At 44.4% G+C, this 27157-nt stretch overlaps 3 protein-coding genes and 1 non-coding gene across 9 annotated transcripts in view; 1 reads left to right on the top strand and 3 right to left on the bottom strand.

Annotated features, from left to right (window-relative positions):
• Positions 1-7664, bottom strand: part of BRMS1 (BRMS1 transcriptional repressor and anoikis regulator) — a 32283-nt gene extending 24619 nt beyond the window's left edge. For all 3 annotated transcript variants that reach the window (XM_084824579.1, XM_084824577.1, XM_084824580.1), the window contains exon 1: positions 7594-7664. The gene's annotated coding sequence lies outside the window, so the exon portion shown is untranslated. The remainder of the gene's footprint in view (positions 1-7593) is intronic.
• A 2867-nt stretch (positions 7665-10531) lies between these two features.
• Positions 10532-14538, bottom strand: B4GAT1 (beta-1,4-glucuronyltransferase 1). The gene is made up of 2 exons (XM_084824808.1): positions 12830-14538; positions 10532-12303 (listed from the first exon to the last, which is right to left on the bottom strand). The coding sequence occupies exons 1-2, from the start codon at positions 13886-13888 to the stop codon at positions 12112-12114; spliced, it is 1251 nt and encodes a 416-aa protein (XP_084680934.1). The 5' UTR covers positions 13889-14538; the 3' UTR covers positions 10532-12111.
• Positions 14539-14565: 27 nt separating this feature from the next.
• TRNAS-GCU (transfer RNA serine (anticodon GCU)) lies at positions 14566-14647 on the top strand. The gene has a single exon. It is a non-coding gene; the product is annotated as a tRNA-Ser (tRNA).
• Positions 14648-17921: 3274 nt separating this feature from the next.
• Positions 17922-27157, bottom strand: part of SLC29A2 (solute carrier family 29 member 2) — a 32117-nt gene continuing 22881 nt past the window's right edge. For 2 of the 4 annotated variants that reach the window (XM_084824151.1, XM_084824150.1), the window contains 2 exons: positions 25814-26013; positions 17923-20992 (listed from right to left, as the gene is read on the bottom strand). In XM_084824151.1, the coding sequence (XP_084680277.1) occupies positions 20881-20992; positions 25814-26013 (312 nt within the window). In that variant the 3' untranslated portion in view covers positions 17923-20880. Of the gene's footprint in view, positions 20993-25813; positions 26014-27157 lie in introns of all 4 variants that reach the window. The other 2 variants (XM_084824152.1, XM_084824153.1) reach the window with 2 other exon arrangements.

Genomic DNA, 27157 nt, shown 5'->3' with positions numbered 1-27157 from the left:
TAGTCTTTTGAATGCTGTGTAGTTTTACGATCTGCGCTCTCTCTCTCTCTATATATATATATATAGTCTTTTGAATGCTGTGTAGTTTTACGATCTGTTCTCTCTCTATATATATATTATATATAATATACATACATACATATATATATATATATGTAGTCTTTTGAATGCTGTGTAGTTTTACGATCTGTTCTCTCTCTATATATTATATATATATACATATACATATACATATACAGTATTTTGAATGCTGTGTAGTTTTACGGTCTGTTCTCAATCTATATCTATATCTATATACATATGTATGTAGTATTTTGAATGCTGTGTAGTTTTACGGTCTGTTCTCAGTCTATATATATATATATATATATGTATGTAGTATTTTGAATGCTGTGTAGTTTTATGGTCTGTTCTCAATCTATATATATATATATATATATATGTATGTAGTATTTTGAATGCTGTGTAGTTTTACGGTCTGTTCTCAGTCTATATATATATATATATATATATATGTATGTAGTATTTTGAATGCTGTGTAGTTTTACGGTCTGTTCTCAATCTATATATATACATATGTATGTAGTATTTTGAATGCTGTGTAGTTTTACGGTCTGTTCTCAATCTATCTATATATGTATGTAGTATTTTGAATGCTGTGTAGTTTTACGGTCTGTTCTCAATCTATATCTATATCTATATATATGTATGTAGTATTTTGAATGCTGTGTAGTTTTACGGTCTGTTCTCAGTCTCTCTCTATATATATATGTATGTAGTATTTTGAATGCTGTGTAGTTTTACGGTCTGTTCTCAATCTATATATATATATATATATATATATGTATGTAGTATTTTGAATGCTGTGTAGTTTTACGGTCTGTTCTCAGTCTATATATCAAAGCTATGGTTTTCCCAGTAGTAATGTATGGCTGTGAGAGCTGGACTATAAGGAAGGCTGAGCGCCGAAGAATTGATGCTTTCGAACTGTGGTGCTGGAGAAGACTCTTACGAGTCCCCTGGACTGCAAGGAGGTCAAATCAGTCCATCCTAAAGGAAATCAACCCTGAGTGCTCATTGGAAGGACAGATCCTGAAGCTGAAGCTCCAATATTTTGGCCACCTAATGCGAAGAGAAAACTCCCTGGAAAAGACCCTGATGCTGGGAAAGACTGAAGGCAAAAGGAGAAGGGGACGGCAGAGGATGAGATGGCTAGATAGCATCACGGATGCAATGAATATGAACTTGAGCACGCTCCGGGAGAGAGCACAGGACAGGAAGGCCTGGCGTGCTATGGTCCATGGGGTCACGAAGAGTCGGACACGACTGAACGACTGAACAACAACAATGTAGTATTTTGAATGCTGTGTAGTTTTACGATCTGTTCTCAGACTATATATATATATATATATATGTATGTAGTATTTTGAATGCTGTGTAGTTTTACGGTCTGTTCTCAGTCTATATATATATATGTAGTATTTTGAATACTGTGTAGTTTTACGGTCTGTTCTCAGTCTATATATATATATATATATATATATATGTATGTAGTATTTTGAATGCTGTGTAGTTTTACGGTCTGTTCTCAGTCTATATATATATATATATATATATGTAGTATTTGGAATGCTGTGTAGTTTTACGGTCTGTTCTCAATCTATATATATATATATATATATATATGTATGTAGTATTTTGAATGCTGTGTAGTTTTACGGTCTGTTCTCAGTCTATATATATATATATGTAGTATTTTGAATGCTGTGTAGTTTTACGGTCTGTTCTCATATATATAAATATATATATATGTATATAGTATTTTGAATGCTGTGTAGTTTTACGGTCTGTTCTCAGTCTATATATATATATATATATATATATATATATATGTATGTAGTATTTTGAATGCTGTGTAGTTTTACGGTCTGTTCTCAGTCTATATATATATATATATATATATGTATGTAGTATTTTGAATGCTGTGTAGTTTTACGGTCTGTTCTCAGTCCATATATATATATGTATGTAGTATTTTGAATGCTGTGTAGTTTTACGGTCTGTTCTCAGTCTATATATATATATATGTAGTATTTTGAATGCTGTGTAGTTTTACGGTCTGTTCTCATATATATATATATATATATATGTATGTAGTATTTTGAATGCTGTGTAGTTTTACGGTCTGTTCTCAGTCGTATTTTGAATGCTGTGTAGTTTTACGGTCTGTTCTCAGTATATATGTATGTAGTATTTTGAATGCTGTGTAGTTTTACGGTCTGTTCTCAGTCTATATATATATATATATATATATATATATGTAGTATTTTGAATGCTGTGTAGTTTTACGGTCTGTTCTCAGTCTATATATATATATATATATATATGTAGTATTTTGAATGCTGTGTAGTTTTACGGTCTGTTCTCAGTCTATATATATATATGTATGTAGTATTTTGAATGCTGTGTAGTTTTACGGTCTGTTCTCAGTCTATATATATATATATATATATATATGTAGTATTTTGAATGCTGTGTAGTTTTATGGTCTGTTCTCAGTCTATATATATATATATATATATGTATGTAGTATTTTGAATGCTGTGTAGTTTTACGGTCTGTTCTCAGTCTATATATATATATATATATATGTATGTAGTATTTTGAATGCTGTGTAGTTTTACGGTCTGTTCTCAGTCTATATATATATATATATATATATATGTAGTATTTTGAATGCTGTGTAGTTTTATGGTCTGTTCTCAGTCTATATATATATATATATATATGTATGTAGTATTTTGAATGCTGTGTAGTTTTACGGTCTGTTCTCAGTCTATATATATATATATATATATATATATGTATGTAGTATTTTGAATGCTGTGTAGTTTTACGGTCTGTTCTCAGTCTATATATATATATGTATGTAGTATTTTGAATGCTGTGTAGTTTTACGGTCTGTTCTCAGTCTATATATATATATATATATATATGTAGTATTTTGAATGCTGTGTAGTTTTACGGTCTGTTCTCAGTCTATATATATATATGTATGTAGTATTTTGAATGCTGTGTAGTTTTACGGTCTGTTCTCAGTCTATATATATATATATATATATATGTAGTATTTTGAATGCTGTGTAGTTTTACGGTCTGTTCTCAGTCTATATATATATATATATATGTATGTAGTATTTTGAATGCTGTGTAGTTTTACGGTCTGTTCTCAGTCTATATATATATATATATATATATGTATGTAGTATTTTGAATGCTGTGTAGTTTTACGGTCTGTTCTCAGTCTATATATATATATATATATATATGTATGTAGTATTTTGAATGCTGTGTAGTTTTACGGTCTGTTCTCAGTCCATATATATATATGTATGTAGTATTTTGAATGCTGTGTAGTTTTACGGTCTGTTCTCAGTCTATATATATATATGTATGTAGTATTTTGAATGCTGTGTAGTTTTACGGTCTGTTCTCAGTCTATATATATATATATGTATGTAGTATTTTGAATGCTGTGTAGTTTTACGGTCTGTTCTCAGTCTATATATATATATATATATATATATGTAGTATTTTGAATGCTGTGTAGTTTTACGGTCTGTTCTCAGTCTATATATATATATGTATGTAGTATTTTGAATGCTGAGTAGTTTTACGGTCTGTTCTCAGTCTATATATATATATATATATGTATGTAGTATTTTGAATGCTGTGTAGTTTTACGGTCTGTTCTCAGTCTATATATATATATATATATGTATGTAGTATTTTGAATGCTGTGTAGTTTTACGGTCTGTTCTCAGTCTATATATATATATATATATGTATGTAGTATTTTGAATGCTGTGTAGTTTTACGGTCTGTTCTCAGTCTATATATATATATATATATGTATGTAGTATTTTGAATGCTGTGTAGTTTTACGGTCTGTTCTCAGTCTATATATATATATATATATGTATGTAGTATTTTGAATGCTGTGTAGTTTTACGGTCTGTTCTCAGTCTATATATATATATATATATATATATGTAGTATTTTGAATGCTGTGTAGTTTTACGGTCTGTTCTCAGTCCATATATATATATGTATGTAGTATTTTGAATGCTGTGTAGTTTTACGGTCTGTTCTCAGTCTATATATATATATGTATGTAGTATTTTGAATGCTGTGTAGTTTTACGGTCTGTTCTCAGTCTATATATATATATATATATATATATATGTAGTATTTTGAATGCTGTGTAGTTTTACGGTCTGTTCTCAGTCTATATATATATATATATATATATGTAGTATTTTGAATGCTGTGTAGTTTTACGGTCTGTTCTCAGTCTATATATATATATGTATGTAGTATTTTGAATGCTGAGTAGTTTTACGGTCTGTTCTCAGTCTATATATATATATATATATGTATGTAGTATTTTGAATGCTGTGTAGTTTTACGGTCTGTTCTCAGTCTATATATATATATATATATGTATGTAGTATTTTGAATGCTGTGTAGTTTTACGGTCTGTTCTCAGTCTATATATATATATATATATGTATGTAGTATTTTGAATGCTGTGTAGTTTTACGGTCTGTTCTCAGTCTATATATATATATATATATGTATGTAGTATTTTGAATGCTGTGTAGTTTTACGGTCTGTTCTCAGTCTATATATATATATATATATATATATGTATGTAGTATTTTGAATGCTGTGTAGTTTTACGGTCTGTTCTCAGTCCATATATATATATGTATGTAGTATTTTGAATGCTGTGTAGTTTTACGGTCTGTTCTCAGTCTATATATATATATATATATGTATGTAGTATTTTGAATGCTGTGTAGTTTTACGGTCTGTTCTCAGTCTATATATATATATATATATGTATGTAGTATTTTGAATGCTGTGTAGTTTTACGGTCTGTTCTCAGTCTATATATATATATATATATATGTATGTAGTATTTTGAATGCTGTGTAGTTTTACGGTCTGTTCTCAGTCTATATATATATATATATATATGTATGTAGTATTTTGAATGCTGTGTAGTTTTACGGTCTGTTCTCAGTCTATATATATATATATATATATATGTATGTAGTATTTTGAATGCTGTGTAGTTTTACGGTCTGTTCTCAGTCCATATATATATATGTATGTAGTATTTTGAATGCTGTGTAGTTTTACGGTCTGTTCTCAGTCTATATATATATATGTATGTAGTATTTTGAATGCTGTGTAGTTTTATGGTCTGTTCTCAGTCTATATATATATATGTATGTAGTATTTTGAATGCTGTGTAGTTTTACGGTCTGTTCTCAGTCGTAGTATTTTGAATGCTGTGTAGTTTTACGGTCTGTTCTCAGTCTATATATATATATGTATGTAGTATTTTGAATGCTGTGTAGTTTTACGGTCTGTTCTCAGTCTATATATATCTATATATATGTATGTAGTATTTTGAATGCTGTGTAGTTTTACGGTCTGTTCTCAGTCTATATATATATATATATATATATATATGTATGTAGTATTTTGAATGCTGTGTAGTTTTACGGTCTGTTCTCAGTCTATATATATATATATATATGTATGTAGTATTTTGAATGCTGTGTAGTTTTACGGTCTGTTCTCAGTCTATATATATATATATATATGTATGTAGTATTTTGAATGCTGTGTAGTTTTACGGTCTGTTCTCAGTCTATATATATATATATATATTTATGTAGTATTTTGAATGCTGTGTAGTTTTACGGTCTGTTCTCAGTCGTATGTAGTATTTTGAATGCTGTGTAGTTTTACGGTCTGTTCTCAGTCTATATATATATATATATATGTATGTATATATATATATGTATGTAGTATTTTGAATGCTGTGTAGTTTTACGGTCTGTTCTCAGTCCATATATATATATATATATATGTATGTAGTATTTTGAATGCTGTGTAGTTTTACGGTCTGTTCTCAGTCCATATATATATATATATATATGTATGTAGTATTTTGAATGCTGTGTAGTTTTACGGTCTGTTCTCAGTCTATATATATCTATATATATGTATGTAGTATTTTGAATGCTGTGTAGTTTTACGGTCTGTTCTCAGTCTATATATATATATATATATATATATATGTATGTAGTATTTTGAATGCTGTGTAGTTTTACGGTCTGTTCTCAGTCTATATATATATATATATATGTATGTAGTATTTTGAATGCTGTGTAGTTTTACGGTCTGTTCTCAGTCTATATATATATATATATATGTATGTAGTATTTTGAATGCTGTGTAGTTTTACGGTCTGTTCTCAGTCTATATATATATATATATATGTATGTAGTATTTTGAATGCTGTGTAGTTTTACGGTCTGTTCTCAGTCTATATATATATATATATATGTATGTAGTATTTTGAATGCTGTGTAGTTTTACGGTCTGTTCTCAGTCTATATATATATATATATATTTATGTAGTATTTTGAATGCTGTGTAGTTTTACGGTCTGTTCTCAGTCTATATATATATATATATATATATGTAGTATTTTGAATGCTGTGTAGTTTTACGGTCTGTTCTCAGTCTATATATATATATATATATGTATGTAGTATTTTGAATGCTGTGTAGTTTTACGGTCTGTTCTCAGTCTATATATATATATATATATTTATGTAGTATTTTGAATGCTGTGTAGTTTTACGGTCTGTTCTCAGTCGTATGTAGTATTTTGAATGCTGTGTAGTTTTACGGTCTGTTCTCAGTCTATATATATATATATATATGTATGTATATATATATATGTATGTAGTATTTTGAATGCTGTGTAGTTTTACGGTCTGTTCTCAGTCCATATATATATATATATATATGTATGTAGTATTTTGAATGCTGTGTAGTTTTACGGTCTGTTCTCAGTCCATATATATATATATATATATGTATGTAGTATTTTGAATGCTGTGTAGTTTTACGGTCTGTTCTCAGTCCATATATATATATATATATATGTATGTAGTATTTTGAATGCTGTGTAGTTTTACGGTCTGTTCTCAGTCCATATATAATGCTGTGGTAGTTTTACTATCCGCTCTCTCTCTAAATATATGTATATAGCATTTTGAATACTATTGTAGTTTTACCATCTGCTGCTGTCTTTATGTCTGTGTATTTTAATTATCAGGATGTTCTTAATTGTTAAATTTATGATTTCTGCAATTAGCCGACTTCAGCTCCCAGGAGGAAAAGCGGGGAACAAATATTTAAAAATAAATAAATATCCCCCCCCCCAATTGCAATGGACCAAACCACACCCCTCTATGAATTTAATGGGGGAGCAGGCTTCGGAGCACTTCAAAAGGGGGGGGACACACCCTGATTCAATCAGGAGAAATCAGCCATATATAGACACACACAAACATACACCCCCGGCCCGGGTTGCAGTGGTCTGGCCCATGGCGTTCCCCCCTACTAGCAATGTGGGGGAAAGGCCTAGGACTGGGATGGGCGGGACCAACATTCCCCACAAAAAGGGGGGTTGGTGGGGAAAGAGTCTGGACCCCTCATTACCTGGGGGTGGGGCTGAGGAAGGCGCAAACGCCGCTCGGGCTCCCCTCAGCAATCGGAAGTCGTCCTTGCTCGGCCCCGCCCACCGCCGCTAGCCAATCACAGCGGCGCATGTGGCAAGTTATCATCTATGATCCACGGCTTCGCTGAAGTCTCTGTGGTTCCCGCGCTGCATGGCGGGGAGCCGGAAGCGGAAGTTAAGGCGGGCGTTTCCGTAGCAACGGGAAACCAGGAAAAAGAAAAAAAGAGTGGCGTGAGCGCGCAAACGTGCCCTCCGCGTCGCTTGGATGAGTTATAGCGATGATGACAGTGCAGGGTAACACACGGACACAGAAATAATAAATTAAAACAGGCACTGCCAGCCTCCCTGGGCATGGCTTATTAGCACGTGTTTACATACATGCTAATGTGCAGGTGTCTAAATATACAAATATATACGCATCTAGGAAGCTCTGGCGTGGGCTGGTCCATGAAGCCACGAAGAGTCGGAAGCGACTGAGCGAATAAACAAGTTTGCAATAGTTAGGAATGAGGCTAAGCTGAACTAAAAGGGAAGAGACAGACAGCAGGGCTAAAACCACCCAAAAGGCAGCCCCTCCAAGGCCTGAAGCCTCAGTCCACAACTACGAAAAGGCTGTTGTTGCCGTGGCACCCAGTACTGTTGCCATGGGAACTGGCCTTATCCCCCTCCTGCCCACCCCCGCACCATCTGTGCTATTTTTAAAAAAAAATTCTTATCCCACTATTCCACCAAGCTCCGACAGCACTCATGATCCTTTGCCCTCCCCCTTTTATCGTCACAACACCCCTCCGAGGTAGGGTAGGCTGAGAAGTTAGGGCGGCCTGTATCACCCAGGGAGCGTTGTGGCTGAACCAGGGATTTGAACCTAGGTTTTCCGGCTTCTTACCGTGCATCGTGCTAGATGGCGACATGCTACATCCTCACAGGAACTCGCTGACATCGCACCATGCCCCGCTGCCTACAATGATTACGGTTATTAGCTGAAGCACGCCTAATAAACCTAAGCGACACATTTGGACATGAGCAGATTATTTGGTTATGATATTCCAGGCATACCCAAGCATAATCACCATGAAATTGCTGACCAGGCTGTCTGGACATGAACGATTTGTTGTTGTTCAGTCGTTCAGTCGTGTCCGACTCTTCGTGACCCCACGGACCACAGCACGCCGGGCCTTCCTGTCCTGCGCTCTCTCCCGGAGCGTGCTCAAGTCCATATTCATTGCATCCGTGATGCTATCTAGCCATCTCATCCTCTGCCGTCCCCTTCTCCTTTGAGTTCTAAATTTGTCACAGAAGGTTTGGGGACGTGCAGGTTACTTACTCTTTGCTGAAAACACGTCCATCCATCTTGTGCAGCATGAGGGCGAGGGTGCATGCCCGTTGCAAGTTGGAAATGAATAAGCAAGCCCCACTAAAGGATGTCCATGCCCTAAAATGTTTTTTTTTTTTAATCATTTACATAGCCCAAATTAGAAATGATAATCCAAATCTCATTATAGTGGGGTACCGAAACACAAATGTAGCTGATTCTTCCCAGCTGCCGCTGCACCAGCAGCCATTCCATCAGGCTGCAGAGCAGAGGAAGAAAAGCAGGGAAGAAAAGCATCACCTTGGCTGAGACCGATGGATACCTAGTTGGAACCCATTCCATCAAGCTACCTGAACTATTTCCATGCCAGCTGGTCATGGTAAGAACCGTAACTTGAAGAACTCATGCGTGAGCTTGTTTCCTCCTCCCTCCCCATCTCTTCTTTGCATGTTGCGTCTTTTAGGCTGTAAAAATGCCTCGAACCATCTTTGAGAATATTAGTGTTTCCTACCCACCCTATCTTCACCAGCTACATAGGGTGGCCATGTGTCCTACTTTACAGGGTGCAGTCCTCTGTTTGCAAGCCAGTCTGAGTCTGGTTTAAAGATGATGAACCCTAAGAAAAAGGGTGCAGAAAAGGGCAACTAAAATGATCAAGGGGCTGGAGCAACTCCCTTATGAGGGAAGATTACAACAACTGGGATTGTTTAGCTTGGAAAAAGGCGAGTAAGGGAAGACATGATAGGTGTACAAAATTATGCCCGGTGTGGAGAATGTGGATAGGGAGACATTTTTCTCCCTCTCTCCTAATCCTAGAACCCAATAGGGTCATCCCAGGAAGCTGACTGGTGGGAGATACAGGACAGATAAAAGGAAAGGCTTCTTCACATAGTGCACAGTCAAGCTAGGGAATTCCCTACCACAAGACGTAGTGATGGCCACCAATTTGGATAGCTTTAAGGGGGGTTAGACAAATTCCTGGAGGAGGAGGAGGCTATCAGTGGCTACTAGTCCTGATGCCTCTAGGCTACCTCCAGTATCATAGGCAGTAAGCCTATGTGCACCAGTTGCTGGGGAACTTGGGCGGGACGGTGCTGTTACACTCATGTCCTGTGTGTGGGTTTCCCATGGGCAGCTGGTTGGCCACTGTGTGAACAGAATGCTGGACTAGATGGAGCCTTGGTCTGATCCAGCAGGGCTCTTATGTTCTTATGTTTTTAAGAAGGGAGAGCAGAGCATGGCCTTGAAATTGCCTATCCACAGTTAGCAGCACCTAGAATCATAGAATCATAGAATAGTAGGGTTGGAAGGGGCCTACAAGGCCATCGAGTCCGACCCCCTGCTCAATGCAGGAATCCAAGTCAGAGCATCCCCGACAGATGGCTGTCCAGCCTCGTCTTGAAGGCCTCCAGTGTGGGAGAGCCCACCACCTCCCCAGGTAATTGGTTCCATTGTCATATTGCTCTTACAGTCAGGAAGATTTTCCTGATGTTCAGCCGGAATCTGGCTTCCTGTAACTTGAGCCCATTATTCCGTGTCCTGCACTCTGGGATGGACAACAGATGGAACAGGAAGGCACACAGCTCACCTGATCACAGTCTTTTTCCCCAGTATGATGGCGAAATGTATTGTATTCCTATTTCGACTATAGTAATTATTTCTACATTTGCATCTCTATATACAAATTAGCATACACCGATTTTATGCAAATCTGTATCCATTGGGGGGTGAGGCGTATGTGGCTACACGTAACGATTTCTACAAACCATTTCTGCTGGAACACATGGTACAGGATCAATGGGACGAAAGCATTTTAAATCCAACTGGTTCAGTTTAATTCATCTGTGGATTGTAATGTTTAGGTGTGGAAATAAATCAAGCTCCTCCTGTCCCTGGAGGTACATCAGTATATTTATTACCATCATACAGAAAAAGAAACCGAGGTTACCAATTTGAGAAGCAATGTCAGGGACAGAACTCAAGAACAGGGCCAGCTCTAGGTTTTTGAGGGTCCTTGGGCAAGACACCCTCAGTGCACCCCCCCTCCTTCAGTGAATCTACCTTCTCACTGCCATTGTCTCCAGCTGCTCCTTCTCCTCCTCATTGCTACCACTTGCTTGGCAGGCAGAGAGCCAGAGGGCAAGGGGGCCATGGCATGTCCTGCTCCTCCTCCTCACCACCACTGTTGTCTGGGCCAGAGCAAGGGGCAGGGGAACAAGCAGGTTGCAAAGGTGAAGAAGAGGAGCACATCTAGGAAGCTGTCAGTGGGCCCCTATTGGGGTGTGGGCCCTTGACAGGTGGCCAACCATGCCTACCCTGCCAAGAATGCACCTACATCTCCACTCCACACTAGCAGATCTCACTTCACAAAGCTCAGAACCAAAGTCTCAGTCTAGTTCCTCTCGCCTCAACCCCCTTAATTGTCATACAGCATCAGACCTTATTCTACAGGCTTCTTACACAGAACGCCAGTCAAGGAGAAACTGCCTGGGATGGGGGGCATTCAATGTCTGTAAACACTGGGAAGTGGAAAGGGTGGGACGGAAGGCTTGTTCACACTATCAGTCTCCAAAGATGGTTATCTCAGGGTTCTTATGCCAGGATTTGAATACTAACAACCCCTGCCTACAGGAAATGGGGGAAAAAAGCCAGGATGGGTTAGGCATACCCCTGTGCTATTTTGGATAAATTCACAGGTCTCTGTGTAAAAAGTATGAACACCCATCAAAGGTGACCCCTGGTACAGTTTACCTGGAAGTGAACTACCTGGCAGGTGAACCCCTAGTCTTCTCTGGGGTTGTTGCTTCTCCTTCAACAACCACAAACCTCTGACTACCCCTTGAGATGTGGGGTTGGCATACTTGATCGGTAAACAAGCTCGATAAACTGGTTTTTCTCCAGCCCGACATAAACCACGGTGCTGATGAGCGGAGGGGTCAGCCTGTGTGTGTGCACAACACAACCCCCCCCCCCCAAATGAAGCACAGATATTTCTAGCAGCAACACAATACTTGAAACGAGCGGGTGGATCAGCCATTGGGACCACACCCTCCCTTTCCCCTCCAATCGGCACAGGAGCAGGACTCATCCTGAGCTGGACATCTCTGTCGAAGCAGTGTGCAACACGAGGTTCCCCCGCAGTTCAAAAGAGGCTCAGCTCTCTCTCTCCATGACAGGAGACGTGAAGTTAGCATCGCCGCATAGAGTTGGGGTACCTGGTCTTCAACTCCTGCTTGAATTGTCGAAAGAGCACCTTGTTGTGCTGGTTCTCAGCGTCTTTTTGCGGGTGGAACTCGCCCGCCACCTTGAAGCCTTTGTGTACCAGAAAGGCGTTGCTCAGCACTGAGAAACGGTAGCCAGCTACGTGGAGCTCACAGGCCTGGCAGGAAAGGACAAACTGACAACGGCGTGGAATAACCCCCTGACCCCAAATATCCCAAGAAGCATATCTCGGGGGGTTATTCATATAAGGCAGGGATGGGGAACAGCAGGTGCAGGGACCAAATCTGGCCTGCCTGGAGTCCCGATCCGGCCATCCGGGGTTTCCCAGGCAGCCACACCCCTTTTCTCCCAACCACGCATTCTCTGGTGGTTTCCTGGCTTTTGCGGAGTTTCTTTCCCATCCTACAAGGTTGAAATGCCCCTCCTATGGCTTGGTTACTGGCAGTGAGAGCTTGAAGCTACAATATGCTGCTATCTTTTGTATTTTGGGCCCCATCCCTTTTGCCTTCAGCCCCACCCATCGCTAGAACGCAGCCCCCCGAGAGTTCTCTGGAATGGAATGCAGCCCTCGGCCCCAAAGAAGTTCCCCGCCCCTGATATAAGAGCTCCCATCCATCTCCCTCCAAGCCTGGGTCATAAGATTTCCCACAAGCAGGTGTGCTCCCCACCCCTAGCGTAACTACCTGACTGATGCGGTTGAAGCCATACTGTTTGAAGCGTTCGTCGTACAGAGGCACAGAGCTAGCGCCGATGTAGAAAGGCTCCCAAGGGTCCCGCCACTCCACCTCATAGGCCACACGGAGTGGGCCGCCCACAGGAAGATTCAGCCACTGGGAGTAGTTGGTGGGGGCCTGGCATCTCACACACAGCTCCTCATAGAAAGGCCGGATCTCGCCCACTTGGTACAACTGCAATAGCTCTGTCTTCGTGCCGGGGATGCGGCGGGTATGGCGAATCTCAAATGCCGGCACGACGAAGACCCCCGGCGTCCCCTCGTCCGCAGCTCCGGGTAGAGCCAAGAAGGCCTCCCGCAGACCCTCGCTGGGCACCATGTCCATGTCTACCACCAGCGTCCAGTGGCCCCCCGCCGCCCCCCGGGCCACGTTGCGGAGCAGGTTGTTGGGGTAGGAAGCGTTGGCCGCCTCCATGGCGTAGTTGCGCCGGCTGGCTCCTACCCGCACCAGCTTGGCAAAGACGTCCCCGCAGCTCTGGAGACGGGCAAACTCCCCGCCGTCCACCGGCTCAGGGAAGGCGGCCACTTGGTCGGCGTGGCACACCAGGTGGAGGCGGAACTGTTGGCGGGCTGGCGCGCAGAGGGCTGCCAAGGCATAGACCATGGCCGTGGCCAGGCGGACCTCCGCCGAGCCGGGTGCGAAAAGGGCCACCGACAGGGGCCCCCGCCAGCGCTCCGCCAGCTGCTGAGCGTGGTGCAAGTTGCCCAGGCTGGTGTGCGTGACCAGCACCACGTCCAGGCCCCGCTGGCCGTCCCACGTCCCCCGCAGCATGTCCCGGTAGACGCGGTACTGCCCGCTGGCATCGAGGGTGCCGCCGCTCGCCAGCACCTTCTTGAGCCGGGCTTTGTGGCCATCCCTGGGCAGGCCGCGTTGCCCCTGGAACAGCTCGGCATAGCGGGAGCGCTGGTCCTGCCCGTGCAGCCCCGACAGCAGCGCCAAGTAGAGCAGCTGCAAGCCGGCCACCAGCGCCAGGGCCACCACCAGCGCCTGGAAGCATGAGCAGTGCATGGGCAGAAGGGCGCGAGGGCTGGGAAGTCTCAGGCCCGGCTCATCAGCTCTGGCTCCCTGCCTGTGCACAAAAGGCGGGGGGAAGCCCCAAACTTTATGGAAGTCCAGGGTGGAGAGGATCCCAAAGATCGGTCCCGGCACCTCTTCCCTCTCTGCAGGGAGAGACGTTTCCTGCTGCCTGTCTCCTGGAGAGCTGACAGCTCTTGCCCAGGATTTGGGAATCTGGAAAAAAAGAGCGGGGGGGGGCTCTCTCTCCAGCGCCCTCTACTCACGAGGAGGATGCATCGCAACAACAACGCGAAGCGGACGGGGACAGAGCCCTCCCTCCCAAGGTCTTTGGCATTGCCCTCCTCTTCTTCTGCGGACCCCCCCCCCCCCAATCTCTGCCAGGGACTCACGTGCGCATCGAGCACCCGCGTCGCGCTGTCTGCTTTCGCTTTGCGCGCTCTCCGGAGTCTGGGGGCGGGGGGTGATGATGATGGTTTTGGCACCGTGGGTGGTTCTGCTCGATAGCGAGTGGAGGAAGGGGACGAGAGGGGCGGCGCACGGGGAAAATCGGGATCGTGGGGTGGGGAGAACGCCCAGAACGCAGGGGAGCAGCGCTCTCCCGTGCGCCCGCGCCAGCCCCATAGGGAAATAACTATAGACCTGGCGGAAGGGGGCGGTCAGTTCCGTGAGGCGGGGTGGCCGAGTGGTTAAGGCGATGGACTGCTAATCCACTGTGCTCTGCACGCGAGGGTTCGAATCCCACCCTCGTCGCGCGCCCCTTTCGAGCGAGAAGGGGGGAGCGGCTGCTGCGTGATGCTTTCAGGAGAGCGGCTGAAACAAAGCCTGGCAGGGACTTTTCCGCTGACCATTACAGCGGGGGGCGGGGGAGTCTTCCGCCTGGGGCGTTCACAAGGGGGTTCTCCAAAAATCCTAAACGTTGCTGGGGTCCCACTCAAGATCTGACTGGGCTGCGATTCGTGGGGATCCCCCAAGACTTCCCCTGGGGGATTTCACTGGTCAAGTTGGGAGAGGGGGTGAGTCCGGTGCCCTGAAATGAATCCAGCCAGTCAGATCCCCCTTCTCCTCCTCTTCTTCGTCATCATGGAAAGGGCACAACAGCTGGTAGCCCAACTACTGTGGAAAGTTTGTTTCGGGCGCAATCCTAGGCAGGGTTGGACTTACAGCTGTAGGACTTTTTTCTGTCTAAACCTGCCTAGGATTGCGCCCTTAAGCAAATTCTGAAGTTTCCTGGGTTTCCCAGGAAGGACTGGATGGGGAATGCTGGGAGTTGTAGGACATTTTCAGTCTAAATGTGCATAGGACTGCACTGTTAGCGCCAAGGATGCGCCCGGTGCTGGCTGGGGAATGCTGGGAGTTGCAGGAACTATTTCTGTCTAAACATGCATAAGATTGTGCCCTTAACTGGTTAGGTGAACAGATTTTTAAAAACTTGTGACCAACTAAAATGGCAACATTTAAAATTATATTCATTGTCCTATATACCAATTGCAAACTCATTCTTTGGGTATGGATCCTTATGTAGCCAAAATGGAGCTGGGATCCAAATGGAGCCATCCCGGCATAGGAGGGAAGTATCAGACCTAAACGTTTGCAAAATCCCCCCCCCCCCGAAGCCCATAAATCTTGGGGGGGGGATGATAGGGGGACCCAAAACAGTCTAATGAGGACTGAGCATGCTGAGTGATTCCTGAATGCTGAGTACCTGTTCAGACGGGCAATGGTGGTGGAAAACAAGGGAGAATGGACTAGAATGTGCTGGAGAAGTTATGGCTGGGTAGTTGGAACCTCAAACAGGAATACTCCATGCAGCATCATTTTCTTGAAGGTCCCATTATATATTTTATGACATTTCTATCCTGCCCTTCCTACAGGGAGCTTAGAACAGCATACATGCCCCCACCCCGATTTTATCCTCGCAATAACCCTGTGAGGTAGGTTAGGCTGAGAGTGACTGATCCAAGAACACCCAGCAGGCTGTGCTTGCACTGAGAAGTGACATTAATTGGAGCGGGGGTGTGGGTAAGAGAGAAAGAGAGCGGATTTTCTAAAATGGATTCTCTCCATTCCAATTTCCATCAAAAAATTATGTTTTAGAGCTATTTAATTTGAATCTTCTGGCAGCACACCCAAGTACATTTCCAGTCATGCTGGCTTTCAAAAGCAATATCTGAAAAACAGTTCCAAAAGTTTTGAAATGTCATCAAGTTTGTGTAAACTTTCCCTTCAGCTTGGCTTGCTGCTTGATCTCCGCCATTACTCCTCAACCCATAAATACCCAGAGAAACTGGTCTAAAAACAAGGTGTTAATGTTACTTACAGATGCACACATGGTTGTGGGGAAATTGTAACAACGTCAGAGGGAAATCTAATGTAGGATGGTAGGCCATCTTATGCCATAATAAATGTTAGCTTTTAAGGTGCCAGAAACCTCCCCCCCTTTTTTTTTCTGCAACAAATTAACGTGACTTCCTACCCCACTGGAAAACGTGATAATTACTGTTACCATCACTGTAGCCATTCACAACTTGTTGACGATAAAACAGACATCCTGGTATTGAGTAAGCTATTTAGCACATGTAGAGCGTAATCCTATCCATGTTTCAACAGAAAAAGTCCTACAATTCCTAGCATGCCCCAGCCAGCTGTGTTGGCTGGGTAATGCTGGGAACTGTAGGAGTTTTTCTCTGTCTAAACTTGCATAGGATGTACCTGTGAGTTTTGTTTTATTTTAAGCACCTTTATCCATATTCAAGCCATGGGAGATTGAATCGAACCTCTTGATGTATTGCAATCTGCCAGTTTCACATTGCAGCCTCCTTCAAAGTTATTTTGCACGAGAACGGCCGCATTATTCACAGAGTTTCCTGAGGGGCTGAAATGTTTCCCCACTGGTTTTTGGATATTACTATTTCCCATGGTCAGATTTGTGTCCATTTATTCTTTATTGCACAGACTGGCCTGTTTGTCCTATGGAGAACGGCATGGCTGGCAAATGATGGGATAAATCACATGGGAAAATGAGCAGGTGAATGAACCCCTGATGTCGTGGGTGACATTTTAGGTCTAACAGTGTGGAGAGCTGCTGTTCATGATTCCTGCCGCTTCATTCCTCCCCCTGACTCCCTGCAACAGTCAGCGTTTTGTGGCCACTTACATTTTTAAAAGCCTGATGGCAGCCGAGTGATTTTTTAAACGCCTCACCTTTTTAAAAGCCTCCATTGGTGTCAATGGAGGCTCTTTTAAAGCCTGATTGCAGCAAGGGGGTAGTTTTTTTAGTAGGGGTGGGGAGAGTTAGCCCTCCCTGCAGCAGCAAGGCGCCCTCCAAAATATCCCCTTGTGATTCAGCTAGGGAGCAATCTTATGCATGTTTAGACAGAAAAAAAGTCCTGCAACTCCCAGCATTCCCTAGCCAGCCATGCTGACTGGGGAATGCTGGGAGTTGTAGGACTTTTTTTCTGTCTAGACATGCATAGCATCGACAGGCTTTTAAAAATCCCCCATTGGCAGGGATGGAAGCTTTTTAAAAGCCCAATGGTAACGCAGGGGGAAGCAGGGGAAACCGTTTCTCTCCGTTCAGCTGCAACTCAGAGATCAAATGGGGAGAAGCAGTGGGGCCTGAAATTCCCCATCCCTGCCGTAAACAATATCTGGAGATGGTCCTTGCACTGCTGCTGTCCTTGGGTGATTTACCTGGAGGATTTGGCAGGGGTCAGAAATCTGACCCAGGCTGGTAATGGTTCTGGAACTGGAACAGTACCCATTCTACCTCCGAAACCCTCCCCTTCCCTCCCTGCTCCGAATTATGGACAGGGCATGCTGAGGAATTCTCCTGGAGCAAAGCTATGGCTACTTTTTCTGGGGGTGTTAATATAGTAGGAAGGGAGAGACTCAACCATCATTGGGCTTTGTTTTACACTTTAAAAAAGATTTTACTGGAGGGGGAATAAGCAACTAACCATAAAAATAGCAATAATTCAACATTGTACATGCAACAGAAATTTTCTTTAAAAAACAAAAACAAATAAAAACTTCAATTCTCTTTTTATTTAAACAAAATCACCCACAAAGACCTGGATTAAAAAAAAAATACCCACACCACAAACAGTAAAATAAATGTATAGTCATATTTAAAAAAACAATGTCACTATCATCCTTTGATCCTTCATAAAGCATGTTTAGATAGAATCATAGAATAGCAGGGTTGGATGGGGCCTACAAGGCCATCGAGTCCAACCCCCTGCTCAATGCAGGAATCCAAGTCAGAGCATCCCCGACAGATGGCTGTCCAGCCTCGCCTTGAATACCTCCAGTGGGGGAGAGCCCACCATCTCCCTAGGCAATTGATTCCATTGTCGTATTGCTCTAACAGTCAGGAAGTTTTTCCTGATGTTCAGCCAGAATCTGGCTTCCTGTCACTTGAGCCCATTATTCCGTGTCCTGCACTCTGGGATGATCAAGAAGAGATCCTGGCCTTCTTCTCTGTGACAACCTTTCAAGTAAAGGAATGTCACAGTTCCTGGCATTCTCCCAGGGGAATGCTGGGAGTTGTAGGACTTTTTTCTGTCTAAACTTGCATAGGATTGTGCCCTTATTTATTTATTTAAAAGTGAGCCTCTAGCCCTGTTGAAACATTACCGTTACGCAACAGACAAGTGGCACCATGCCACATAACCCAACCTCTGACATTGTGCACAGAGAGGAGCCCTGCATGCACACAGCTGTACTTGTAAAGGCACCTTCTGTGCAGACATTCACACGGCACACAGGGATATGAGGAGAGAGGGCTACTTAATATGCGCAAAGTTGAGGGCGGAGCTACGTGGCACCACCCCGCCACGCCTGTTCACACGTTGAGTTTCTAGTTAAGAATCATGAACAGGATGTAAGTTTTACAGTGAAACATGATTATATATTATCTTATTGCTTAAGTAGCTAGCAAGATTGAAGCAGTGCAGCGGTACTGAAATGTCTTTTTCTATCAAATGTCTGAGAAAAGGACCAACATTTTGGGTTGCCTTGGGGCAACTGCTGGACAAAGTCTAGGACTTGACAAAGGAGTGTTAACAACCCAGGATGTTCCAGGGATGTGTTTTCATGACAGCTCATTGTCAGATGTTCCTCCTTAAGTCTACTGAATAGCTAGGAAATACCTGAAAGGGAGCATATGCTTTCTCCCCAACCGCACCCTCCTAGCTGAGGATGATGTGTTGTACTACAACACCCGTCACCCCCAGTATAACACATCTAGAGGACACTGAGTTGGGGAAGGGTGGCGTACAGTAACATCGTGCTGTTTTTTTGTGCTACAAACCCTCCTTTCCCCATAAAAACATTTTGTCGGAGACCAAAATTGGCACCACATTTTAAAGGTGTATTATACCATTTCTCACCAATTCTATGCCTCTTTCTGGGGCGGGTCTCCCCCTTCCCTTTCATCTCTTCTCCTCTGCCTTTCCAAATCCTGGATATTTTATGTATCTCTTGGACCAGCCTTTGAAACCATCACCCTTTATGGAAAGGGGGCAGAAATACTTGCAGGCATCCATGGGTTCAAGCCTCATACAGCATCATTACAGTAGGGATTTAAACAAGTTACATTCAATCACTCGTTCATTCTGCATTAGAAAAGCTGCCGCAGAATTTGAAATCTCGCAGATATTTTATGTATCGCTTGGACCAGCCTTTGAAACCATCACCCTTTATGGAAAGGGGGCAGAAATACTTGCAAGCATCTGTGGGTTCAAGCCTCATACAGCATCATTACAGTAGGGATTTAAACAAGTTACATTCAATCGCTCGTTCATTCTGCATTAGAAAAGCTGCCGCAGAATTTGACATCTCGCAGACCTCGTTTATTCCACTGGAGGAATGCAAGTTACTAGCCCTGTGGTTTTCACAAATAGTTTGAAGCCACAAAATGACAGAAGTGAGGAGGAGAGAATCTGGGATGCCTTGCTACAGAAGGCCGTTTTGGGGTGGGGAGAGAGTAAATCCAGCCATGGCGGCTTTAATATGGATTTCCCCCTTTGCCGCCTCCCCCTCCATCACCTCACAGTACATTCCACAGAGCAATTGTGCATCACATGACAACGTTTCCCAGATCCAAACACCAAGTAGATAGAGAAGCGAAGTGTGCAGAGATTGCGAAGTCTCCTTTTTTGTGCATTTCAGGAAGGCACCGCAATGTAAGAGGCTGCCAGGCCCCTCCGCTTGCAGAAGGAGGAGTGGGTAGGGATGGCAGAGAATCCGCCACAGATCTCGGTGAGGCCGAATGCCAGTGCATTCGGCCCCCCGAAACCCGTGGTGGAACGAAGCCCCCCACCTCCCAACCCCGCGAAAGGCGCACGAAACGGAGCACTCATCTGCTGCCGTTTGCGCTGCTCTGCGAATGGCAGCCACATCTGCGGCCGCCATTTGCTTCACCATTTTAGCTATGATAGGCTATGTAAATATTTATGTAGCCCATCATGGCAAAAAAAAGGGACGCAAATGGCAGCTACGGCGGCCGCCATTTGTGTCCCTGCGCAGCCCAGCAGCAGCTGGATGTTGCTGTGGGCTGCCCCGGCCGGCAGCTCCGCAGAGTCGCCACGGAGCAGAGCCGGCCATCGAGGATTTTGGGGGGAGGGACAGAGCGCCTCCCCCTCCCATGAATGTATGAAACAAAACAGGTAAGTCATTTCGTACATCCCTAGGAGCGGGATCTTGCCAATTCTCACTTCCAACCTCCTCCCCATATGAAAAACCCTGGAGCTGGTCAGAAAATATATACAAAAGAGGAGGGCAGTGGGGCAAAGGCAGATTCACATGTACACAGATGGAAAGAAGTCTTCCCTTTGTGGGGAGACAGCTAAGATGCCCCCCCTTCCCCACCCTACGCAGGAGATCATTAGCTGCTGCACCAGAGGGGGCTTGAAGGAAAACCAAGGAACAGCCATCCACCTCCAGGGTGTTCCGAAGGCCTGGTAACTGCAGGGTGGTATCCATCAAAGCAAGACCTTGAGGACAAAGGACAGCCCAGCCCCACAGGAAAGACCCAGGGCCAGGAAGAAGGTCATGATCGCGCCCGCCAGCTCGCTCTCGTGGGGCTGCACCTGCCTGTGGAACAAAAGAAGAGAAAGCTTTCAGCTGGGGGTCTTCGGGCCTGCGATGGCCACGGCCCTTTCCCAGATCGCCACGCCGCTTTCCCAGATAGAATGATAGAATAGCAGACCATCAAGTCCAACCCCCTGCTCCATGCAGGAATCCAAGTCAGAGCATCCCCGACAGATGGCTGTCCAGCCTTGTCGAGAGCCCCCCACCTCCCTAGGTCATTGGTGGCCACATCCCTTTCCCTGGCCACGCCCCCTCCCCCCAACCACTTATAATTTGACGGTTTCCTGGCTTTTGTACAACCCCCTGCAATTCTAAAAGGTTGAAATGCCTCTCCTAAGGCTTGGCTAATAATAGTGCTGTGCCGAAAATTTCTCCCACATCTTTTTCTGACCATTCTCGTTCAACTTGACAGAAAAGAAACTGCTTTCGAAAAGAAATTCAAAGGAGGAGAAATTTCAGAGAAATTCTCGTGGCCTGGGTTTGGGGTTCTTGGGCTCACCTTACTTGTGAGGTGGCTGAGGAGTGTGCATGAGTGCCCTGTCTGTCACTGTACAGTAATCTCTGTGGCAGCCTGTAGCCTCCGCGGCTTCCCTCACTTCAGTTAAAGCCATCATGAGGAAGACATCCTGAGGCAATTCCTCCCATGGGGCTTTTAACGTTCACACAGGTGGCCGGGGAGGCTGCAGAGCAGTGGAAAGACGTGCAACAGCGAGAGAAAACACATACGGCACCCTCAGCCACCTCGGAATGATTAGGGAAGCTCAAAAATACCATCCAAAGAAATTCAAAATTCTGCCTCAAAAAAGTGGAAGCCTCAACGCAGCTGAGTCTGTTGCCACCTGCAGAAGCAGTGGAATAAACCTCAAACCCTCAGGAAAAAAAGAAAGAAGCTGTGCTACAACCCCTGCCAACAGTGAGCCTTATCCATGGGAAACTGTTGGAGAATTTCTCCTCCCCTAGGAGAGATTCGGTGAAATTGTCCCTGCAGTTTTTCTGCCCACAAACGATGAGGCAATGAAACCCAGGCCTACAAGAAGAAGAGAAGAGTGGTAGTAGTGGGAGACTCCTTGCTGCGTAGGATCGAGACCCAAGTATGTCGCGAAGACCCATGGACTCGCCAGGTATGTTGTCTCCCGGGAGGACAGATTAGAGACGTGACTGAAAGGTTGCCTGCACTCATAAAGCCCACTGACAGGTATCCCTTTCTTCTCATCCATGTGGGAATAAATGATACCGCCAAGCGGAGCTACGAAGAGATCACGTCAGACTTTGAAGCTTTGGGAAGGAAACTCAAGAACTTTGCGGCCCAGATAGTTTTCTCATCCATCCTTCCAGTAGTTAGAAGAGGGATAGAAAGGGAACGAAAAATACTCCGGGTGAATGACTGGCTACGAAGGTGGCGCCGACGAGAGAGAATTGGATTCTGGGACCACGGGCTATACTTCCTGGAAGATGGGCTGTTGGCTAGGGACGGGTTGCACCTCACAAAGGATGGGAAGAATTTGTTTGGCCACAGCATGAAGAACTTCATCAGGAGGGCTTTAAACTGAATCCTACGGGGAAGGGAGATGTAATGTTGGGGGTAACAATGGACGTAGGCGCATGCACTGCAACGGAGAGAACAGCTCTGATAGCGCCCAATAATAGTCTTCAGACACATGTAGGAAGAAAGCCAGACTATGAAGCACATGGTCTTCGATGTCTATATACTAATGCCCAGACTATGGGAAACAAACAGAACGAACTTGAACTCTTAATACAAGAGGGAAATTATGACCTGATAGGTATAACTGAGACTTGGTGGGATGACTCTGATGACTGGAATACAGCAATTGAAGGATATAACTTGTTCAAAAGGAACAGGAGGAACAGAAAGGGAGGTGGGGTTGCACTGTATGTGAAAAATACATATCTCTGCACAGAAATACAGGAGGAGGAGCTTGGTAGCCCCATCGAGAGCATCTGGGTGGAAATAAATGGAGCAAAGAATAAAAGGAACCTGGTGGTCGGAGTCTACTACCGGCCACCCAATCAAGGAGAAGACAAGGATGAAACTTTTGAAAAGCAAATAGCCAATGTTTTAAGGAAGCATGATGTAGTAGTAATGGGGGACTTCAATTTCCCCGATATTTGTTGGGAGACAAATTCTGCAAAACATGGCCCCTCCAGAAAATTCCTGACTTGTGTGGTGGATAACTTCCTCCTACAGAAAGTAGAGGAAGGAACTAGAGGATCGGCTATCCTTGACTTGATCCTAACCAACAGAGATGACTTAGTGGCTAAAGTAGCAGTTACAGGAACTCTGGGGGAAAGCGACCATGTTGTACTTGAGTTCTTGGTTCTAAGGGAAGCAAAAGCCGAGTGTAGTCAAATGCGTACCCTGGATTTTAGGAAAGCTGATTTTCATAAACTCAGAACAATGATCAGTAAGGTCCCATGGCAAGCGATGCTAGCGAGAAAAGGAGTCCAAGATGGGTGGGAGCTTTTAAAAAAGGAAATTCTCAAGGCACAATCACAAACAATTCCAACAAGAAGAAAAGGTGGAAGACAACAGAAGAAGCCAATGTGGCTTCACAAAAAGCTTAGGGATGACCTGAAAACAAAAAAGGACACATATAGGAAGTGGAAAGAAGGCCAAGTAACAAAGGAAGAGTACAGGCAGATAGCACAGAATTGCAGGGATGGCGTCAGGAAGGCTAAAGCTGAGAATGAGCCGAGGTTAGCGAGGGATGCTAAAAACAAGAAAAAGGCTTTCTTCAGCTACGTGCATAGTAAAAGGCAGAGGAAAGAAATGGTGGTTCAGCTATTAAATAAGGATGGCAAAACGATAACAGATGACAAAGAAAAGGCAGAGGTGCTCAATTCCTACTTTGGCTCAGTCTTCTCCCAAAAGAGGGTCTATGACCCCCCTGGCAAAGGCGAAGTACAGGCTGAAGGGGCAGGATTGCAGCTTGAGATCGATAGGCATATGGTCAAGGAACACCTCATTACTTTGAATGAGTTCAAATCTCCAGGGCCAGATGAACTGCATCCTAGAGTCATAAAGGAACTGGCAGAAGAACTCTCAGAACCGCTGTCTATTCTCTTTGAGAAATCATGGAGGACGGGGGAAGTGCCAGATGACTGGAGGAGGGCTAACGTTGTCCCTATCTTCGAAAAGGGTAAAGAGGAGGAACCTGGGAACTAAAGACCAGTCAGTCTGACATCAATCCCTGGGAAAATTCTGGAGCAGATGATAAAGGAATCCATCTGGAAGCACCTTGACAACAATGCCGTGATTACTCAAAGCCAACATGGATTTGTCAAAAACAAGTCCTGCCAGACAAATCTGATCTCATTTTTTGATCAGGTCACCTCCCTTGTAGACCGTGGGAATGCTGTAGACATCATATACCTCGACTTCAGCAAAGCTTTCGACAAAGTGCCCCATGAGATCCTGATGAGCAAACTAGCTCAAAGTGGGCTAGATGAAACAACGATCCGGTGGATCCACAGTTGGCTACAGAATCGGACTCAAAGAGTGCTTATGAATGGGACCTTCTCAAACTGGGGAAAGGTAACGAGTGGGGTACCGCAGGGCTCAGTCCTGGGCCCAGTGCTCTTCAACATTTTTATGAATGACTTGGAGGAGGAGGTGCAGGGAATGCTGATCAAATTTGCAGATGACAAAAAAATTGGGCGGGATAGCTAATACTTTGGAAGACAGAAACAAAATTCAAAGTGATCTGGATGGACTGGAGCGCTGGGCAGAAAACAACAGAATGACATTTAATAGGGATAAATGCCAAGTTCTGCACCTAGGAAAAAGAAACCAAAGGCACAGTTACAAGATGGGGGATACGTGGCTCAACCACACTACAAGCGAGAAGGATCTTGGAATTGTTGTCGATCACAAGCTGAATATGAGCCAACCATGTGATGTGGCTGCAAAAAAGGCCAATGCTCTTTTGGGCTGCATTAATAGAAGCATAGCTTCCAAATCCCGGGAAGTACTAGTTCCCCTCTACTCAGCACTGGTTAGGCCTCATCTGGAGTACTGTGTCCAGTTCTGGGCACCACACTTTAAGAAGGATGCAGACAAACTGGAGAGGGTTCAGAGGAGGGCAACAAAGATGATCAGGGGACTGGAAACAAAGCCCTATGAAGAGAGACGGAAAGAACTGGGCATGTTTAGCCTTGAGAAGAGAAGACTGAGGGGAGATATGATAGCACTCTTCAAGTACTTGAAAGGGTGTCACAGAAAAGAAGGCCAGGATCTCTTCTTGATCATCCCAGAGTGCAGGACATGGAATAATGGGCTCAAGTGACAGGAAGCCAGATTCCGGCTGAACATCAGGAAAAACTTCCTGACTGTAAGAGCAATACGACAATGGAACCAATTACCTGGGGAGGTGGTGGGCTCTCCCACACTGGAGGCCTTCAAGACGAGGCTGGACAGCCATTTGTCAGGGATGCTCTGATTTGGATTCCTGCATTGAGCAGGGGGTTGGGCTCGATGGCCTTATAGGCCCCTTCCAACCCTACTATTCTATGATTCTATGAAACAGGCCGGAGAATTTTGAGAGGCCATTTGTGCACAGCTTTAGTTAATAAGAGCTCTAAACTACAGTCTGCTGGCATTTCTGGCCTGCTCACCACTGGAATGTGGCCCCCGAGAGTTCCTCAGAAATTGAATTCCGCCCTTAAGCTTATCCCTCTATGGTAGCATTGAGCCATCTCACACCCCTTTAAAATTAAGAGGAACGATCAGGTAATGTGGACACCCCGTTCACATTCTGTTCCCCGGTGTTTCAGGGGGAGAAGGTTGCTCCGTTCCCTACTCACTTTGGTGCCAGGCACATGGTGAGGGAGACGAAGTAGCCGCTGGAGAGCGAGAAGACGACCATGAAGAGGATGAACCAGGCATCCTGGCGGAACAGTATGGGCAGGGAAGCACGCTGGGGGACATTGCACAGGAGGAGGAGGGGGACGACCAGCAGGCGGAGACCCACCACTGCGGGGAGCAGCCGTAGGTGCTTTTCTGGCTGGGGAGAGCGACGACACAAACAGACAAAGCAGTCCTTGTTTATTCGTTACGTTCTAAATAGGCTTCGAAATAAACAAATACTAAACCTAACCCAACCTCAAAAGGCGAGAGTGGCCGGAGAAGATTCTCAGAAGGAGATCCAAAGCAGTGGCAGAGAATGTATGGCCCTCTCCAATATTGCTGGACTACAGCTCCCATCATCCCTCACCATTGGATACACTGGCTAGGGCTGATGGGCGTTGTAGCCAAAAGAGGTGGAGGACCACAAGTTGCCCACCTCTGATCTAAGGCAGGAATGGGGGACGTGTGGCCCTCCTGATGTTGCTGGACTACAGCTCCCATCAGCCCTCACCACTGACTAGGCTGGCTAGGGCTGATGGGAGTTGCAGTCCAGCAACATCTGGCGGGTTCATGTTCCCCATCCCTGATCTAAGCATTCAGGCAGGTTCACGTATAGTCTGCCAACTAAGAATAGTACCTCCTGGGTCTGATGAAGCAGTCCTGGCCCATGGAAGATTATAAGAACATCACAAGAGCGCTGTTGGATCAGACCAAGGGCCATTTAGTCCAGCATTCTGTTCACACAGCGGCCACCCAGCTGCCTGCAGGAAACCCCTAAGCAGGACAGGAGAACAACAGCACCCTCCCACCCATGTTCCCCTGCAACTGGTGCTCATCGACAGACTGCCTCCGATATTGGGGGCAGCACAGAGCCATCAGGACGAGTAGCCATTGATAGCCTTCCCCTCTAGGAATTTGTCCAGCCCCCTTTGAAAGCCATCCAAATTGGTGGCCATCACTATGTCTTGAGGTAGAGAATTCCACAGTTTATGCGCTGTGTGAAGAAGTCCTTTTATCTATCCTGAATCTCCCATCAATCAGCTTCATAGGATGACCCTGTCGGGTTCTAGTATTATGAGAGAAGGAGAAAAATGTCTCCTTCTCCTCTTTCTCCACACCAGGCATAATTTTGCACACACCTCTCTCATGTCTCCCCTTACCCTCCTTCTTTCCAAGCTAAACAAGCCCAGTTGTTGTAACCTTTCCTCTCAGGGTTTTTGCTCCAGCCCCTTGATCATTTTAGTTGCCCCTTTCTGCTCTTTTTCCAACTCTACAATATCCTTTCTTAGGTGAAGTGACCA

Source organism: Heloderma suspectum, chromosome 17 (genome assembly GCF_057233095.1).
Source record: "Heloderma suspectum isolate Gila_16-S chromosome 17, 16-S_ref, whole genome shotgun sequence".
Classification (NCBI taxonomy): domain Eukaryota; kingdom Metazoa; phylum Chordata; class Lepidosauria; order Squamata; family Helodermatidae; genus Heloderma; species Heloderma suspectum.
Note: the sequence above shows the minus strand (reverse complement) of the source record. Positions and strands in the feature narration are given on the sequence as shown.

What these genes read in the sequence shown, in the direction of transcription:
- B4GAT1 (XM_084824808.1), bottom strand. Translation starts at nt 13,888, where the DNA reads ATGCACTGCTCATGCTTCCAGGCGCTGGTGGTGGCCCTGGCGCTGGTG. An exon ending in GCTTCAACCGCATCAGTCAG is followed by an intron (nt 12,304 to 12,829) that starts GTAGTTACGCTA and finishes CTTTCCTGCCAG; the next exon opens with GCCTGTGAGCTCCACGTAGC.